Source organism: Oncorhynchus clarkii, unplaced genomic scaffold, assembly GCF_045791955.1.
Source record: "Oncorhynchus clarkii lewisi isolate Uvic-CL-2024 unplaced genomic scaffold, UVic_Ocla_1.0 unplaced_contig_2464_pilon_pilon, whole genome shotgun sequence".
Classification (NCBI taxonomy): Eukaryota; Metazoa; Chordata; class Actinopteri; order Salmoniformes; family Salmonidae; genus Oncorhynchus; species Oncorhynchus clarkii.
In genome coordinates this window covers 26,841-45,520 of record NW_027261083.1, presented here as the reverse complement: position 1 = coordinate 45,520, position 18,680 = coordinate 26,841, and the positions used below count along the sequence as shown (strand labels likewise).

The window sequence follows — 18,680 nt, the reverse complement described above, 5'->3', positions numbered from 1 at the left end:
GACCCATGGGCCCACCGCCCGGCCTCTTCTTCATTATGCCAGCAGCGCGTGACGATATCATTTCTGCCCGATGATTAAAATGTCTCCGGTGTTGAGGGGACCTGAAGGTTACAGCACAAAAGGCTCTCCTCTCCATGGAGTCTAAGTCTCAGACCCCCCGACAGTTATAGAGAGAAAGAGAAGAGAAAGAGAGGAGAACAGAGAGGAGAACAGAGAAAGGTAGCTGCCTCATCAGAATGTCAAGTAATACAGTTTAACCGGCTCACAACCTCACTGCATTTAACATTTTGGTTATGTAGCATATGCTCAGACAGACAGACAGACAGACAGACAGACAGACAGACAGACAGACAGACAGACAGACAGACAGACAAAGACAGACAGACAAATAGGTGTCTATTATCTGTCAAGGCTGCTTGTTGATTCTTCAGTGTGAGGCACATTGTAATAGCGATGTCCCCTGTCGCCACCGCCACCCAACAGCCTTCTGGGTAATGAGATGCAAATCGGGGAGCCTGAGGAAAATAATGACCCATCATTTATGCTGAGCGTGTATACCTGCGGGGATGGCGGCGTCGTTCATCACCCTGAAGCACTTCAGAGCATGATGCACATCAGTTCCTACAACATCACCACAACGCCACAGCGCTGCACGTTCCCCCCGACATGCCGCGCCATAATAGGTTTAATAATGGGCACCCATATTCATGCAGGGGGGACGGGTGATCTTATAGGCCTTCAGAAAAGAGTGAGAGGGAGAGAGAGAGAGGGAGAGGAGAGAGAGAGAGAATGAGAGAGACATAGCCAGGGACAAACATGACGAGAAAGCGTTGTGGCCCTAATCGGTGGGTGACGGCGAGGCGGTCTGAAATCGGAGCATGAGGAATCAGCCATTCCTCCACCGCCACAGCAGATGAGCGGAGAGCTGCTGAGATAGATCAAAGTCAGCTGATTGGTTTAGGAGTGTTGTTCCTTGTGAGTCCTCATATTTATCTGGTGAATCAGGCTTAGCGTTTTTAGAGCTGGCGCAGTGAGTCGTGGTGGAGGGATTAACACTGCCAGCTGTCACTGCAGTCTCTCACCATGTTGTTAGTGTTAGGAAGGCTGAGCTGTCCCTGGCTGATCATTCCTCAACAACACCCTCCACAATGCTCCTAATAGAGATCTGTTCCCAATAGAAATACATATATATTGTTGTTCTACCAGATATGCAGCCATGATAGCAACATCAATCCATAAACTGTAGCCCTGCTCACAATAGAAGGACATTAAGAGTCACAGTATTTTCACCTGATATGAACCCATCAGAGCAACACCAATTCACATGATTCCTTTTTATGTCGTTTTCATGTCGTGTTTATAGCTGACAGTCTTGGGAGGCTCTTCCTGTCTCTACATGGTACATCGCTGAGTAATGATATTCTTTGAGATAATGATATTTTTCAGAAAGTCAATCCAAATGAAACTGCTGTCAATAGTTTTTGGACGTTTTTGGAAGTATGCCTTCTCATATTGCTGTAGAGACATGAATAGTGAGAGCTGAGTGACGACGACTCTCCTCTCATCTGCGATGGGAGGCCAAGGGTGAGGCGGCACGTGGACACCAACACATACACGATATTACCTTGCGCACACAGTCCCAGCAGAGGAGTAGAGTTACCTCCCAACGCCAGTACTCCAAGTCAACACTACCACCTCCATTTCTGTTTCTCCTAGGATGGATAGAGATCACAGTGTATCGCAAAACACAATTGCAACCTCCTTGACTCGCTGCAACAAAATCAATGCAAGCTGTTTTTAGACTTCCTCTGTGTCAAGTGCCATTGTCAGGATTAGAGATGCGTACTTGGCATAAAGTTTGTATGTCCCCAGTGGTCACTTTGAGTATTGACTAGACATGACTATGTTGTTGTGCTGTAATATTACAATTGTAGTGGGATGAGAATAGGAATTCACTAGTTTGTTTATGTGAATGCCTGAGCCTCTTTTAAAGACCTAGTTTTCTTTTTCTTTGCCAAAATAAGAGTGGTCCTGCTCTTTAACACCCTTGAAGCAACTGATGTGTACAAACTCAGAGAGAGAGAAGGGGGGGTGACTACAAATCTCTTCTCCCCGGTTTGTTGAACAATTCCACTATACTTGTTTCATTTAGTCTCTCTCTCTCTCTCTGATCTTTCTCTCTATCTATCTCTCTCTCCCCATTCTTACATTCTCTCACTCTCGCTTAGTTAAATGTGACCTTACTGCAATTACACTTCCTCCAGTGAGACAATTATAAATAAGTCATCTTTCATGGCAGAAGAAAGAGGGAAAATAATGATGCAGACTCTTTTGAGGAATCCTTGGCGCTGTGTGTGCTATTTGAAGTTGTTCTCCTGAAACTGAGAATACCTCTGTCTCTGTTTCTGTGTTCACATGCAAATCATCCTCAAGGAAACCCTGCCCTTCTGTACTGTCCAAATACTTACTCTTTGTCCCCTCCCTCCCTCCCTCCCTCCCTCCCTCCCTCCCTCCCTCCCTCCCTCCCTCCCTCCCTCCCTCCCTGCCTGCCTGCCTGCCTGCCTGCCTGCCTGCCTGCCTGCCTGCCTGCCTCCCTCCCTCCCTCCCTCCCTCCCTCCCTCCCTCCCTTCCCTCCCTCCCTGCCTGCCTGCCTGCCTGCCTGCCGGCCTGCCTGCCTGCCTGCCTGCCTCCCTGCCTGCCTGCCTGCCTGCCTGCCTGCCTGCCTGCCTGCCTCCCTCCCTCCCTCCCTCCCTCCCTCCCTCCCTCCCTCCCTCCCTGCCTGCCTGCCTGCCTGCCTGCCTGCCTGCCTGCCTGCCTGCCTGCCTCTCTCCCTCCCTCCCTCCCTCCCTTCCCTCCCTCCCTGCCTGCCTGCCTGCCTGCCTGCCTGCCTGCCTGCCTGCCTCCCTGCCTGCCTGCCTGCCTGCCTGCCTGCCTGCCTGCCTGCCTGCCTGCCTGCCTGCCTCCCTCCCTCCCTCCCTCCCTTCCTCCCTCCCTCCCTGCCTGCCTGCCTGCCTGCCTGCCTGCCTGCCTGCCTGCCTGCCTGCCTGCCTCTCTCCCTCCCTCCCTCCCTCCCTCCCTCCCTCCCTCCCTCCCTCCCTCCCTCCCTCCCTCCCTCCCTGCCTGCCTGCCTGCCTGCCTGCCTGCCTGCCTGCCTGCCTGCCTGCCTGCCTGCCTGCCTGCCTGCCTGCCTGCCTGCCTCCCTCCCTCCCTGCCTGCCTGCCTGCCTGCCTGCCTGCCTGCCTCCCTCCCTCCCTCCCTCCCTCCCTTCCTCCCTGCCTCCCTCCCTTTCTGTCATGCTCTTTTCTTTCAATCCCACATTTTAGCTCAGGAATTGAAAGTGAAAATTCTACAGGTGTTGATTTCTCTTTTCTCTGTTCTTCTTCCTCCACGACAGGTGCAAGTGTAACCTTCACGCCAATAGTTGTGTGTTTGACAAAGAGACGCTAAATTGTGAGTGTGAGCACAACACCACGGGGCCGGACTGTGGCCGCTGTAAGAGGAACTACCAGGGAAGGACGTGGAGCGCAGGCTCCTATCTACCCATCCCAAAGGGCACGGCAAATACCTGTGAGTAACCAACACACACGCACAGAAATACACATGCACAAATATATTCACACATGCACAGAGACACATGAACAGATGCAGATAGATATTATGAACACATAATACAGACACACACATACACACATATATGCACAATATATTTCTCGCAGGTGCAGGTATTCGCACTCATGCTCTGAAGCACCCACAAATTCACACACCTCATGATGGTCGTGCTCTCTCTTTCTCCCTCTCTCTCTCTCTCTCTCTCTATCTCTCTCTCTCTCTCTCTCTCTCTCTCTCCCCCTCTCTCTCTTTCTCCCCCTCTCTCGATCTCTCTCTCCCCTCTCTCTCTTTCTCCCTCCCCTCCCCCCTCTCTCTCTCTCTCTCTCTCTCTCCCCCCCGCTCTCCCCCCCCCCCCTCTCTCTCTCTCTCTCTCTCTCTCTCTCTCTCTCTCTCTCTCTCTCTCTCTGTCTCCCTCTCTCTCATCAGGGGGTGGATGTAATCCAGAGGTCTTCGTCTCTTTACTACAACACATCCCAGATCCCACTCTAACCCTAGTCTCCTTCTCATCTTTTCATCCCCTCTACAACATCTATCTGCTGCACTAAACAAACCACAGTGTATTCATGTCATTCTTTCACAGCTTTGTATTTGTACACTGACTTTTCACAACAGAAAATGGGGTCTTTCTCCCTCCATTGTTCTTAACAGGTCACATGATGGATGTCTGATGTGAGGCTCATGGCGATGGGGCTAAAGGGGCCAAGGATGCCAGTAGCCTGCACAGACGTGATGTAATGCAGCTGGTTATTCCAGCTCAGGGAAATTTTTAGGAAAATCTATGTGTGTGTGTGTGTGTGTGTGTGTGTGTCCAGAGTGTGGCAGGAGCTTCCTTCTTTAGCACCCTCCTCCCCTATAAGCCTTGTTTGGCCAGACGTAAGGTCTGTTTCACATCTAGCAGGGAGGAGTTGTAAATGAGCCCAGATCAAAGTAGTCAGAGGCAGACGTGTCTCCCATGGACACACACACACACACACACACACACACACACACACACACACACACACACAGGTGGCAGATGCTTCCTTCTGTACCACCCTCCTCCCCTCCTCCGCCATAAACCCTGTTTGGCCAGACGGAAGCCAGCTAGCGCTGTCAAATAAATGGCATATGCCTCCGAGACACACCTTATAGGGCAAGTTGCCATTTTAACATAGACAGGGGGTTACTGAATACCCAGAAGAAAAGGAAGAGAGAGGATCATTATTGCCAAGGACATGTTGAAGGCACAACCAGTCATTTTTTGATGCTGTTGGTGATGGTTTGATTGTGTTGGCATTTCTGAGCCTGTAGGGTTTATCATAGGCAGGTCTGTTATTGCGTTTGGCTGGATGTTTTTCTCCATTAGTGATCTCTTGGCTGCTGGGTGATGATGTAAAAAAAAGTATTCTCCCTCCCAGGTGGAGAGAGTTATGAGTCTTAGGGAGTGTTAGCAAAATGGTCATTCTGAGACTGAGATTGACAGCACGTTATTAAAAATGCCAATGTGGATGGGTGTGTGTGGACCCACACACACACACACACACACACACACACACACACACACACACACACACGTTCTCTCTCTCACACACACAGTCCCCTTCACCCTCATGATAAAAGACAGTCTTACCTTAAAGTATATTATTATACTTTATGAAAAAATCCATAATGCAGTAATACTGTGAGGTCTAAGAATGCGTGCCCTTCCCCTTGGAATAAAGAAAACGCATGATACTAACAGAAAAATCTCCTTATGCTGTGTGTAATTTCAAAAGCAATCACAGACAATTTCACAACTCTATCTAAATGTCCCCCCAACCTATCGAGCATATCGCTATCCTACACAGAGAAATTAGTCAAAATCAAACATTTCATTAGGATTTAATTTATTTTTATGATACACATCAAGTCGTGTGAAGTGGTAACGAGATCGATGACTCACGTTAGAGGACGGTGATACAGTGGATGATTCCACACGTATGTTGCCGTGTTAAATCTACTGAGTCGACAAGGAAAAGAAGAAAAGCTTGTTCTTTCTGACCGAGTGAATGAGGGAAAGTGATGGAGAAAGGAAGGGACGGGTGAGATGGAGGGATGGGAAGTGGGCATCACTCTCTGTCACGGATAACTCTGCCTTCTGGGGCCTCGGAATATTCTCGCTCTCTCCCTCCCTTTCTCCCTCTCGCTCTCTCTTTCTCTCTCCCTCTTACTTTCTCTCTCTCTCTCTCTCTCTCTCTCTCTCTCTCTCTCTCTTTCTCTCTCTCTCTCTCTCTCTCTCTCTCCCTCCCTTTCTCCCTCTCGCTCTCTCTTTCTCTCTCCCTCTTACTTTCTCCCTCTCTCTCTCTCTCTCTCTCTTTACTTCTCTCTAACCCCTCTTTCCGTGTGTCAGTGAAGAGAGAAGGAGAGGGATCAGTTGGAGAATTACCCATGGCAGATCATTCTTCTAGGGCGAGGGGTTGCAAGGAAGAAAGATGGAGGATAGTGGTGTAGTGGGTCTCAAGCCTTTCTTCCTCAAATGGTGGAACTAGACAGGAACTGAAAAGGCTAGCTTGGTGAGCTGTGAAAACTGTGACGACTGTTCTAGAGGCAGGTTACAGTGTGTAAAACTACACTGAGTGTACAAAACATTAGGAACACCTTCCTAATATTGAGTTGCACCACCCTCAGAACAGCCTCAATTCGTCAGGGCATGGACTCTACAAGGTGTCCTAGGCGTTCCACAGGGATGCTGGCCCATGTTGACTCCAATGCTACCCACAGTTGTGTCAAGTTGGCTGGATGTCCTTTGGGTGGTGGGCCATTCTTGATACACACACAGGAAATGTTTGAGAGTGAAAATCCCAGCAGTGTTGGAGCTCTTGAAACAAACATCTACTAACATACCCCGTTCAAAGGCACTTAAATCTTCTGTCTTACCCATTCACCCTCTGAATAGCACACATACACAATCCATGCCTCAACTGTCTCAAGGCTTAAAAACTATTATTTAACTTGTCTCCTCCCCTTCATCTACACTGATTGAAGTCAATTGAATAAGTGACATCAATAAGGGATCATAGCTTTCACCTGGATTTACCTGGTCAGTCTGTCATGGAAAGAGCAGGTGTCCTCAATATTTTGTACTCTCAGAGGCATGCAATCGTAAAACCAGTGAAATGTTAAACGCGTATGTACTGTATCATACCACATTCCACATGTTTAAGCATTGTTAGGTAACATTGTTAATGGATTATGTTGTTATGTTGAACGTCCGTAAAACCACCAGTGTTCAAGCATTCAGATCTATCCACAGACAATGATAAGGAGATCACTGTTGTCATGGATACACCTCAGGCCTAAAGTAGACCGTTTGAAATGATGGCCTCTTGATAGCCGTACCGTAAACACACCATCGACGTTATAGCCTTTCTCAGGAACCACCCCCCACATTTAAAACAACTATGGTAAGTACAAAGCATGTTTATCAGGCTCTGTATTGCATCACACTTCCCTGCCTTGTGGTCCGTGTTGGACGGCAGGTCTGTGGTCAGCGAAACGTGCGTTCGTACCAAACGCTCCTCGGTCATATCGAACCCACCTCTGATCTCTAATTCCTCAGGATCAGGAGCCACATGTAAAGCTTCACATCTTGCCGAGAGGAGTTGTAAATGAGCTCAGTTCAAAGTAGTCAGAGGCAGACGTGTCCCCCATGGACACACACACACACACACACATCCCCGGGTGGATTTGTAGGGATTCCTCTACTCCTCCTCCGTGACAGACCCTGGTCCGTGGGGAAAGGCAAGCCAAAGCCGTCTAACTGATATCAGCTTTTATGTGACTTATTGATTTTACCGCTTTCGATTTTAATGCCACCAGAGGGGGTCAGAGTTTAATAGGTTAGCATTGAATAACTCTCTGTTACAGTAGTCTTTCCTATCTAGTACACTAGTGTGCTAACAGGATCTAGGAAGATTTGTCCCAAGCTTGATCATGCACTGTATTGTACGATGGATTCCGGGGGTGAAGTTTCAATAAGTGCAGATCTGGAATCAGCCCCTACTCCATACGATGGGCTCTGTTGAGGAGACACAGTAGTCATGCAGCTTTAACAGATACCATATATATGTCTTATAACAAACTTACCAACCCCTAACCAGCAATACTGTAGCATGTATCTGGAGGAGGTGACAGTCACAATAGGAGCAAACCATTCTGCTTCTCTAATTAGTGTATAATAACGCATACCAACCAGATGTCACAGCAGTGTTATTCACTGTTGAATCCAATGGTGTGGTTCAGCATGATGGCAATAAGAGAATAAAACGTTTAAGTGATAATGCCCGAGAAGCCGGTTTTCGGACGACTTAACAACATTGTTGTCATGGCCGTTGCAAGAAGAGGACCAAGGTGCATTCCTTTTATTATTATGACGCCGACCAAAACAATAAACAATCCAAAAACCAACCGTGAAGCTAAAGGCCATAGTGCCAACAAACAAAGACAACTACCCACAAAGACAGGTGGGAAAAGGGCTACCTAAGTATGGTTCCCAATCAGAGACAACGATAGACAGCTGTCCCTGATTGAGAACCATACCGGGCCAAAACAAAGAAATACAAAACATAGAAAAAATAACATAGAATGCCCACCCCAAATCACTCCCTGACCAAACCAAAATAGAGACATAAAAAGCTCTCTAAGGTCAGGACGTGAGAATCGTGCCAATATATCCTCCAAACACCGGCTTTGAGGATAATATCACTTAAGCGTCTTATTCTCTTATTGTTAATACCCTATTCCAATAGTGATTGACATATTTTAATTAAAAACATTATTTTGATGAATTTATTCATACTATTTCATCCTTCCACAAGATATATTCCTGACACAAATCTAAGATTGCTACCCAAACCAGCTGGTTCGTTCTACTGGTTCAGTTGCCAGAGATGCGAGACCCAGTCGTTAAGTCTTTTTGTTCTGTATCTATGGACGCGACCCAGTCGTTCATTCTAAGTGTTCCATTGCCATACTGGCTGGCAAAGTTATTTTCCCTTGCTTGCTAGCTAGCCAACTACGGCTAACTTACAGTCACGTCAAACAGTGCAGACAGAATAACAGCAAAGTAGCTGCCTTTGCATTTGTTTAAGCTGTTTTCTAGTGACATTTATTTGGATACATCAATAATAATGAGCTAATGATGTACGATTTCACCTGCCATAAAAAAACATGGTCTCTCGTAAGGACACTTTTGTTCAGAGGAGCTAGCCAATAACACCGCTAACACAATCACTTCATACTGAAAACACTGCACTTTGTTAGGCAAGTCAGTTAAGAACAATGATGGCCTAGGAACAGTGGGTTAACTGCCTTGTTCAGGGGCAGAAGGACAGATTTTTACCTTGTCAGCTCAGGCATTCGATCCAGCAACCTTTCGGTTACTGGGCCAACACTCTAACCACTAGGCTACCTGCCACCCCTTTCAGAAATTGTGTTTGCGAAAATGCATTATGACACCTTTCTGTTTTCTCAGTGACATTAAATTCAGCATTTTATGCGCACGTTTTAAGCAATTTAAGTTTGTTCCAAGTTTGAGTCTGACCACAAGTCAGAGACCACTATGATGACACACCAATGCGTTTGATGAATCGTTTTTGTCTTCTTCTAATGCCTCTTAAGGGAAGTAATCCAAAAGTAAACATTCCTGAGTTTGGACAATCTAAAAGTTATGTTACTGATTACAGTTTTGGACAGGTAACTGTAATGGATTACATGGCAAAACAAGTCAGCCAAAATGTAGATTTAGAAGGAAAATACACTGGATTTAATAAGTGACATCAATAATTGATCATAGCTTTCACCTGGAGTCCCCTGGTCAGTCTGTCATGGAAAGAGCAGGTGTCCTTAATGTTTTGTACTCTCAGAGGCAGATTACAGATACTTTTTCACAATCGTAAAACCAGTGAAATGTTAAACATGTATGTGCTGTATCATTTCCACATTCCACATGTCTAAGCATTGTTAGGTAACAATGTTAATGGATTATGTTGTTATGTTGAACGCCCGTAAAACCTGTATACTTGGCAAAACAAGTCAGCCAAAATGTAGATTTAGAAGGAAAATACACTGTTGTTTCCTATGAATCTTTCCACACAGTGGGATCCACACAGATCAACATAAACCACCTATAACATGTTGGCTGATACTATATTTCCTGCTGCTGTCAGTGATTGAACGCAGTCTGGCCCTGTTGAAGCAGCCAGCCCAGCCTGGTCCTGAGCCCTAGCTGCTATAATGAAGGGTGTCTGCAGCAGCGTGTCTGGAGTGGTACCATGGATACTGTAATTAGTGATACCTAAAGGCCTAGGTGGCCATCGTGTCTACACAGAGATGGGAAGAGAAGAGCTCTCCGCTCCCTCTTTCCCTGCCTCCCTCGCTCCCTCAATGTCTCTCTCCTACTTCACCACCCCCCTCCCTCTCCTCCCTGCCTCTCCCTCCTTCCCACCCTGCATTATTTAATTATACAGCGTTCTAGTTCTGTATCCGAATACCCCCCCCCCCCCCCCCCCCCCCATCCCTCTGTTCTTTATCTTCCCTCTCCTCTTTAGGTGTTGATGCTTTACTCTATTTCCTCTCTGCTATTTGCATTGTCTCCTGACTGCTGATCCTGTTCCCACTCCTCTATTGTCGTTTCATTCTCATTCTCTCTCTCTTTCTCCATTCTCTCTATCTCTTCCTCTCTCCCTTTCCCTCTCTCCCTCCCTCCATACCCCCCCCTCCATTACCCCCCCCGAGACCCGGCTTGTTTACTTTGCCTTTCCAACATCTCGCTCGCTGCAGCTGCGACGGTAATCCTTCTTTCAAATATTTGTTTCTTCCGTCTCAGGATTCTGTCTCTGTGTGCCTCATTCCCGGAATCTTAACTGTGCCTCCGAACTCGGCACACATGCACTTTACCACTTGCCACCTTCGATATAGATCTATTCCCCTTTCCCCCACAAGACATTTAGATGTAGGCGGTCGAGTGTTGAGAGTGTTCAGGATGGGGGCAGGCTGGAATTTGTCTCCAGAGGAATTCAATCAAATTATGTCTGCTGCTTTTTCCGTGGCACGGATCGGCAAACTTCCCTCCATCCAAACCTCCATCCAAACCGGTTACTGGTGCCTGTCCCTACTATACCGACTGTGCCGGAGAAGGAGATAGAGCCCGTGCAAGAGAGTCAGTGCAACAAAAATGTTATTATAAAAGGGGTCAATGTAAATAGTTCAGGTAGCCATTTGATGAACTGTTCAGCAGTCTTATGGCTTGAGGTTAGAAGCTGTTCAGGAGCATTTTGGTCCCAGACTTGGTGCTCTGGTACCGCTAGTCGTGTCGTAGCAGAGAAAACAGCCTATGACTTAGGTGGCTGGAGTCATTGACAATTTTTAGGGGCTTCCTCTGACACCACCTGGTATAGAGGTCCTGGATGGCAGCCCCAGTGATGTACTTGGCCGTACGCACTACCCACTGTAGCGTCTCGCGGTCAGATGCCGAGCAGTTGCCATACCAAGTTGTGATGCAACCAGTCAAGATGCTCTCAATGGGGAAGCTGTCAAACTTTTTGAGGATCTGAGGGCCCATGCCAAATGTTTTCAACCTCCCGAGGCAGAGGAGGTATTGTCGTGCCCTCTTCACGACTCTGTTGGTGTGTTTGGACCGTGATAGGTCCTTGGTGATGTATACACCGAAGAACTTGAAGCTCTCGACCCGCTCCACTAGAGCCCTGTTGATGTGAATGGGGCGTGTTCAGACCTTCATTTCCTGTCGTCCACGATAAGCTCCTTTGTCTTGCCATTGTCTGTGAAATGATGACAGCCAGGGAAAGTCATTGCCAACTTTACCTGCGGTGGAAATGTAGAAGATAAGCTGTTGTGGAAGGTCCAGGAAGACACAGGGACCTGGTGAAGGTCAGGATGGGGTTCTGTTGAAATAAACATAATGAGGCTTGCAGGTATTCTACTAGAATTCTACTGCAATGACACAAATAGGTATTCTACTATCACTGCAATGACACAAATAGGCATTCTACTATCACTGTAATGCAATGACACAAATAGGCATTCTACTATCACAACAATGGCACAAATAGGCATTCTACTATCACTGCAATGACACAAATAGGTATTATACTATCACTGCAATGACACAAATAGGCATTCTACTATCACTGCAATGACACAAATAGGCATTCTAATATCACTGCAATGACACAAATAGGCATTATACTATCACTGCAATGACACAAATATGCATTCTACTATCACTGCAATGACACAAATAGGCATTCTACTATCACTGCAAAGACACAAATAGGCATTCTACTATCACAGCAATGACACATATAGGCATTCTACTATCACTGCAATGACACAAATAGGCATTCTACTATCACAGCAATGACACAAATAGGCATTCCACTATCACAGCAATGACACAAATAGGCATTCTACTATCACTGCAATGACACAAATAGGCATTCTACTATCACTGCAATGACACAAATAGGCATTCTACTATCACTGCAATGACACAAATAGGCATTATACTATCACTGCAATGACACAAATAGGCATTCTACTATCACTGCAATGACACAAATAGGCATTCTACTATCACTGCAAAGACACAAATAGGCATTCTACTATCACAGCAATGACACAAATAGGCATTCTACTATCACTGCAATGACACAAATAGGCATTCTACTATCACTGCAATGACACAAATAGGCATTATACTATCACTGCAATGACACAAACAGGCATTCTACTATCTCTGCAATGACACAAATAGGCATTCTACTATCACTGCAATGACACAAATAGGCATTCTACTATCACTGCAATGACATAAATAGGCATTCTACTATCACTGCAATGACACAAATAGGTATTCTACTATCACTGCAATGACACAAATAGACATTCTAATATCACTGCAATGACACAAATAGGCATTCTACTATCACAACAATGACACATAGTTATTCTACTATCACTGCAATGACACAAATAGGTATTCTACTATCACTGCAATGACACAAATAGGCATTCTACTATCACTGCAACGACACAAATAGGCATTCTACTATCACAACAATGGAACAAATAGGCATTCTACTATCACTGCAATGACACAAATAGGCATTACACTATCACTGCAATGACACAAATAGGCATTCTACTATCACTGCAATGACACAAATAGGCATTCTACTATCACTGGAATGACACAAATAGGCATTATACTATCACTGCAATGACACAAATAGGCATTCTACTATCACTGCAATGACACAAATAGGCATTATACTATCACTGCAATGACACAAATAGGCATTCTACTATCACAGCAATGACACAAATAGGCATTCTACTATCACTGCAATGACACAAATAGGCATTCTACTATCACAGCAATGACACAAATAGGCATTCTACTATCACAGCAATGACACAAATAGGCATTCTACTATCACTGCAATGACACAAATAGGCATTATATCACAGCAATGACACAAATAGGCATTCTACTATCACTGCAATGACACAAATAGGCATTATACTATCACTGCAATGACACAAATGGGCATTCTACTATCACAGCAATGACACAAATAGGCATTCTACTATCACTGCAATGACACAAATAGGCATTATACTATCACTGCAATGACACAAATAGGCATTCTACTATCACTGCAATGACACAAATAGGCATTCTACTATCACTGCAATGACAGAAAAAAAGACAGTCAGGGGGGAAAAAAAGCCAACCACCAACAAACATGTAATCTAATTACCAAAAAACTGTAACTATAATACATTACTTTACCAGATGAAATATTTCATTTAGATTACAGATACTTTTGATTACAAGATGATTACTTCTTAGATTACTTTTGAATTCAGAAAGAAGGTTTGCGGGAAAAATACATTATGACACCTTTCTGTTTTCTCAATGACATTCAATTCATAATCGAAAAAAGGCATACATTTAAGTTTGTTCCACCTGAATGAGTCTGACCACAAGTCAGTGACCAGTATAACACACCAAATGCATTTTATTGATATTGTTTTCTTCTTCTAATGCCTCTTACAGGAAAAGTACTCCAAAAGTAACTGGAAGTAATCAGATTACGCTACTGTGTAATCCAAATGTTTACGTTACTGATTACAATTTTGGACAGGTATTTAATAACTGAAACAGATTACATTTAGAAAGTAAACTACCCAACCCTGTCCATGGATATCTAATTGGCAGATAGGCCCTTCAATGAGAGACTGGGAACAGTTTAAGTCTGGCCAATCATACAGTACAGATACTAGTCGCTGGTGGATAGAGCTAGATTAATCTGAGTTTGAGACTTTGTATTTGGCCCATTTTCTGATTTTCTACTGTGATGAGTGGATGTGTGTGAGTGTGTGTGTGTGTGTGTGTGTGTGTGTGTGTGTGTGTGTGTGTGTGTGTGTGTGTGTGTGTGTGTGTGTGTGCACGTACGTGCCTGCATCCATGCGTGCCTGCATCTGTACCTGTATCCGTGCTTGTGTATACAGTGGGGCAAAAAAGTATTTAGTCAGCCACCAATTGTTCAAGTTCTCCCACTTAAAAAGATGAGAGAGGCCTGTAATTTTCATCATAGGTACACTTCAACTATGACAGGCAAAATTGAGAAGAAAAAAAATCAAAAAAATCACATTGTAGGAATTTTCATGAATTTCAGTCTTAGAGACTGAGAAGTTGACTCTGAGAGACTGAGAAGTGACTGAGAAGTGACCTCTGAGAAACTGAGAAGTGACTGAGAAGGGACCACTGAGAGACTGAGAAGTGAATGAGAAGTGGCCTCTGAGAGACTGAGAAGAGTCTGAGAAGTGACCTCTGAGAGACTGAGAAGTGACCTCTGAGAGACTGAAAAGTGACCTCTGAAAGACTGAGAAGAGACTGAGAAGTGACCTCTGAGAGACTGAGAAGTGACCTCTGAGAGACTGAGAAGAGACTGAGAAATGACCTCTGAGAGTCTGAGAAGTGACCACTGATAGACTGAGAAGTGACTAAGAAGTGACTTATGAGAGACTGAGAAGTGACTGAGCAGTGACCACTGAGAGACTGAGAAGTGAGCTCTGAGAGCCTGAGAAGTTACTGAGAAGTTACTGAGAAGTGACCTCTGAGAGGCATGGGAAGTGACCTCTGAGAGATTGAGAAGAGACTGAGAAGTGACATTTGAGAGACTGAGAAGTGACCTCTGAGAGACTGAGAAGATACTGAGAAGTGACCTCTGAGAGACTGTCAAGTGACCTCTGAGAGACTGAGAAGTGACCTCTGAGAGACTGAGAAGTGTCTGAGAAGTGACCTCTGAGAGACTGAGAAGTGACCTCTTAGAGACTGAGAAGAGACTGAGAAGTGACCTCTGAGAGACTGAGAAGTGACCACTGAGTGACTGAGAATTGACTGAGAAGTGACCTCTGAGAGACTGAGAAGTGACTGAGAAGTGACCTCTGAAAGACTGAGAAGAGACTGAGAAGTGACCTCTGAGAAACTGAGAAGTGACTGAGAAGTGACCTCTGAGAGACTGAGAAGTGACCACTGAGAGACTGAGAAGTGACTGAGAAGTGACCTCTGAGAGACTGAGAAGAGACTGAGAAGTGACCTCTGGGAGACTCAGAAGTGACCACTGAGAGACTGAGAAGTGATTGAGAAGTGACCTCTGAGAGACTGAGAAGAGACTGAGAAGTGACCTCTGAGAGACTTAGAAGTGACCTCTGAGTGACTGAGAAGTGACCTCTGAGATACTGAAAATTGACCTCTGAGAGACTGAGAAGTGACCTCTGAGAGACTGAGCAGTGACTGAGAAGTGAGCACTGAGAGACTGACAAGTGACTGAGAAGTGACCACTGAGAGACTGAGAAGTGACCTCTGGGAGACTGTGAAGTGACCTCTGAGAGACTGAGAAGTGACTGAGAAGTGACCTCTGACACTAAGAAGTGACCTCTTAGAGACTGAGGAGAGACTGAGAAGTGACCTCTGAGAGACTGAGAAGTGACCACTGAGAGACTGAGAAGTGACTGAGAAGTGACCTCTGAGAGACTGAGAAGAGACTGAGAAGTGACCTCTGAGAAACTGAGAAGTGACTGAGAAGTGACCTCTTAGAGACTGAGAAGTGACCACTGAGAGACTTAGAAGTGACCACTGAGAAGTGACCTCTGGGAGACTCAGAAGTGACCACTGAGAGACTGAGAAGTGATTGAGAAGTGACCTCTGAGAGACTGAGAAGAGACTGAGAAGTGACCTCTGAGAGACTTAGAAGTGACCTCTGAGTGACTGAGAAGATACTGAGAAGTGACCTCTGAGAGACCGTGATGTGACCTCTGAGAGACTGAGAAGTGACCTCTGAGAGACTGAGAAGTGACTGAGAAGTGACCTCTGAGAGACTGAGAAGTGACCTCTGAGAGACTGAGAAGATACTGAGAAGTGACCTCTGAGAGACTGTGAAGTGACTTATGAGAGACTGAGAAGTGACCTCTGAGAGACTGAGAAGTGACCTCTGAGAGACTGAGAAGTGACCTCTGAGAGACTGAGAAGTGACTGAGAAGTGGAGATCATAAGAATCTATGGAGCGCTCCATAAACATAAGCACACTAATGCTCTTCCTGTGCACAATTAGATTATGTTATGGAGCATAATGGAGAGATGCAGACACACACACACACACACCTACACACACACACACACATACACTCATACACACACACACACACACACACACACACACACACACACACACACACACACACACACACACACAGATTATGTTATGACTAGTAATTGGGAATATGGGCAGGTGAATGGGATTGGAAATGATGGTAATTGAAAGTTAATGTAATGAAGCGACATACAATCTCCAACATCTGCTTTCCTGCCTGCTAGTTGTTCATAGGTATAATAATTACATTGACAGGCAATGCTGCTATGGCCGTGACCTGTCAAAGAAAAGGTTGTTGGATGAATACCCTAAATTGTGTGAAGTGAAGGATTGAATGTCTTTCTTGTATTGACAACCGTTAATTCATCAAATGGATGTTTTAGAGTTCAGTAGCCTGATGGACAAAGTGCTACATTTCAATGCAATGCAGTTTAAAGTCTACTCTGAATAGATTTACTTAGAAATAATGTAATCTAGTCTCTACCTGTATTTTGGGATTGATGGTTGCAATAAAACAATTAAAATAAAATAAACTGAAAATGTTCCAATAAAGTAAAATACTTACTCTAAGAACTATAAACTATTAGGGCTCATGCATATCCCCTCAGCTCTAAATCATTTTCTATTTATTTAGAATAATTCAAGGGAAGATTGCAGAATGAGGTTGCTGTTAAACATTCTGATTAGTTTCATCCTTTCAACTAAAGTCCAAATACGACATATAAAATGTGTATTTTGCGAGAAATTTGTATTTTATCAAGTCGGAAAAGTGTTCGGATAAGTGACATACAGTTGTAGTCGGAAGTATACATACACCTTAGCCAAATACATTTAAAGTCAGTTTTTCAAAATTCCTGACATTTAATCCGAGTAAGCATTCCCTGTTTTAGGTCAGTTATGATCACCACTTTATTTTAAGAATGTGAAATGTCATAATAATAGTAGAGATAATTATATCTTTCATCTTTTATTTCTTTCATCACATTCCCAGTGGGTCTTTTGATTTTCCCATGATGTCAAGCAAAGAGGCACTGAGTTTGAAGATAGGCCTTGAAATACATCCTCAGGTACACCTCCAATTGACTCAAATGATGTCAGAAGCTTCTAAAGCCATGACATCTTTTTCTGGAATTTTCCAAGCTGTTTAAAGGCACAGTGTACTTAGTGTATGTAAACTTTTGACCCACTGGAATTGTGATACAGTGAATTATAAGTGAAATAATCTGTCTGTGAACAATTGTTGGAAAAATTACTTGTGTCATGTACAAAGTATATGTCCTAACCGACTTGCCAAAACTATAGTTTGTTAACAAGAAATTTGTGGAGTGGTTGAAAAACGAGTTTTAAGGACTCCAACCAAAGTGAATGTAAACTTCCGACTTCAACTGTACATGTAAATAGGAGCACTACATGAGCAGGAGTGAAGCCTCTGTCCACAAAAGACGGTGAAGACCCACATCATCCCAAATCCAGTTGTAGCTTGCCTTCTAGCTTATTCCATCCCCAAACTCCGTGCTAGAGCCGTGTGAGTGGGGCAATTCCTTTTGCTTGGGACGGTGCACTTAGATAGCTGGCTATCTGTATTTTTATCATCTACTAGCAACATAACATGACAAAACTCTTTAATACCTACTTCCCCGATTCACCTAGGCTCAGTTATTCCTATATGCAATAAAAATAACATATTTTATTTTATATTTTGTACAGTTTGAATATTGCATTTCTTTCAATACTTGTTGTATAGGCTAAACATTTAGAGCTAACACTGGGCTTTGAAACCTCTCTTTATTCTCTATGAAAGAAGTATCAGGAAGTATCGGAAGCCAGCATTATTTCTTTTCAGCTGTGATTCACTGAATGGGATTGCATAATGTGTGTGTGTGTGTGTGTGTGTGTGTGTGTGTGTGTGTGTGTGTGTGTGTGTGTGCGCGTGCGAGTGCGTGCGAGTGTGCGTGCGAGTGTGTGTGCGAGTGTGTGTGCGAGTGTGCGTGCGAGTGTGAGTGCGAGTGTGTGCATTTGCTGTGCCCTTCTCTGGTTGGCGTCCTTTCCCTCTCAGGTAGTCTGCCTCCAGAGTCTACTACAATTCTGTGTTCATCTACCTGTCTGCCTCCTGCCTCCCCACTCCCCACACACCTCGCCAATAAGTCATACATTTGGCTCCTAACTAGGCCTGTCGAGCCGGGATCAGAGAGAGAGAGATTAGATGATGTGAGGTGGATCGATGGCTTATGGCTGGCCAGAGCTTGCTTGCTTGCACACAAACACACACACACACACACCCGTGTGTGGACATGCAGGCACACAAAAACACATCCACACACTAGCAGACACATACACATACACATTATGTTATGCAGACCCCCTTTGTAGACA

General features: G+C 44.8%; 1 protein-coding gene across 1 annotated transcript in view; it reads left to right on the top strand.

Moving 5' to 3' along the window:
* Positions 1-18,680, top strand: part of LOC139404699 (netrin-G1-like) — a gene marked incomplete at its 3' end in the record, with an annotated part of 148,207 nt that overhangs the window by 114,280 nt on the left and 15,247 nt on the right. Inside the window, exon 4 of the mRNA XM_071147312.1 lies at positions 3,395-3,567. Within this exon, the coding sequence (XP_071003413.1) occupies positions 3,395-3,567 (173 nt within the window). The remainder of the gene's footprint in view (positions 1-3,394; positions 3,568-18,680) is intronic.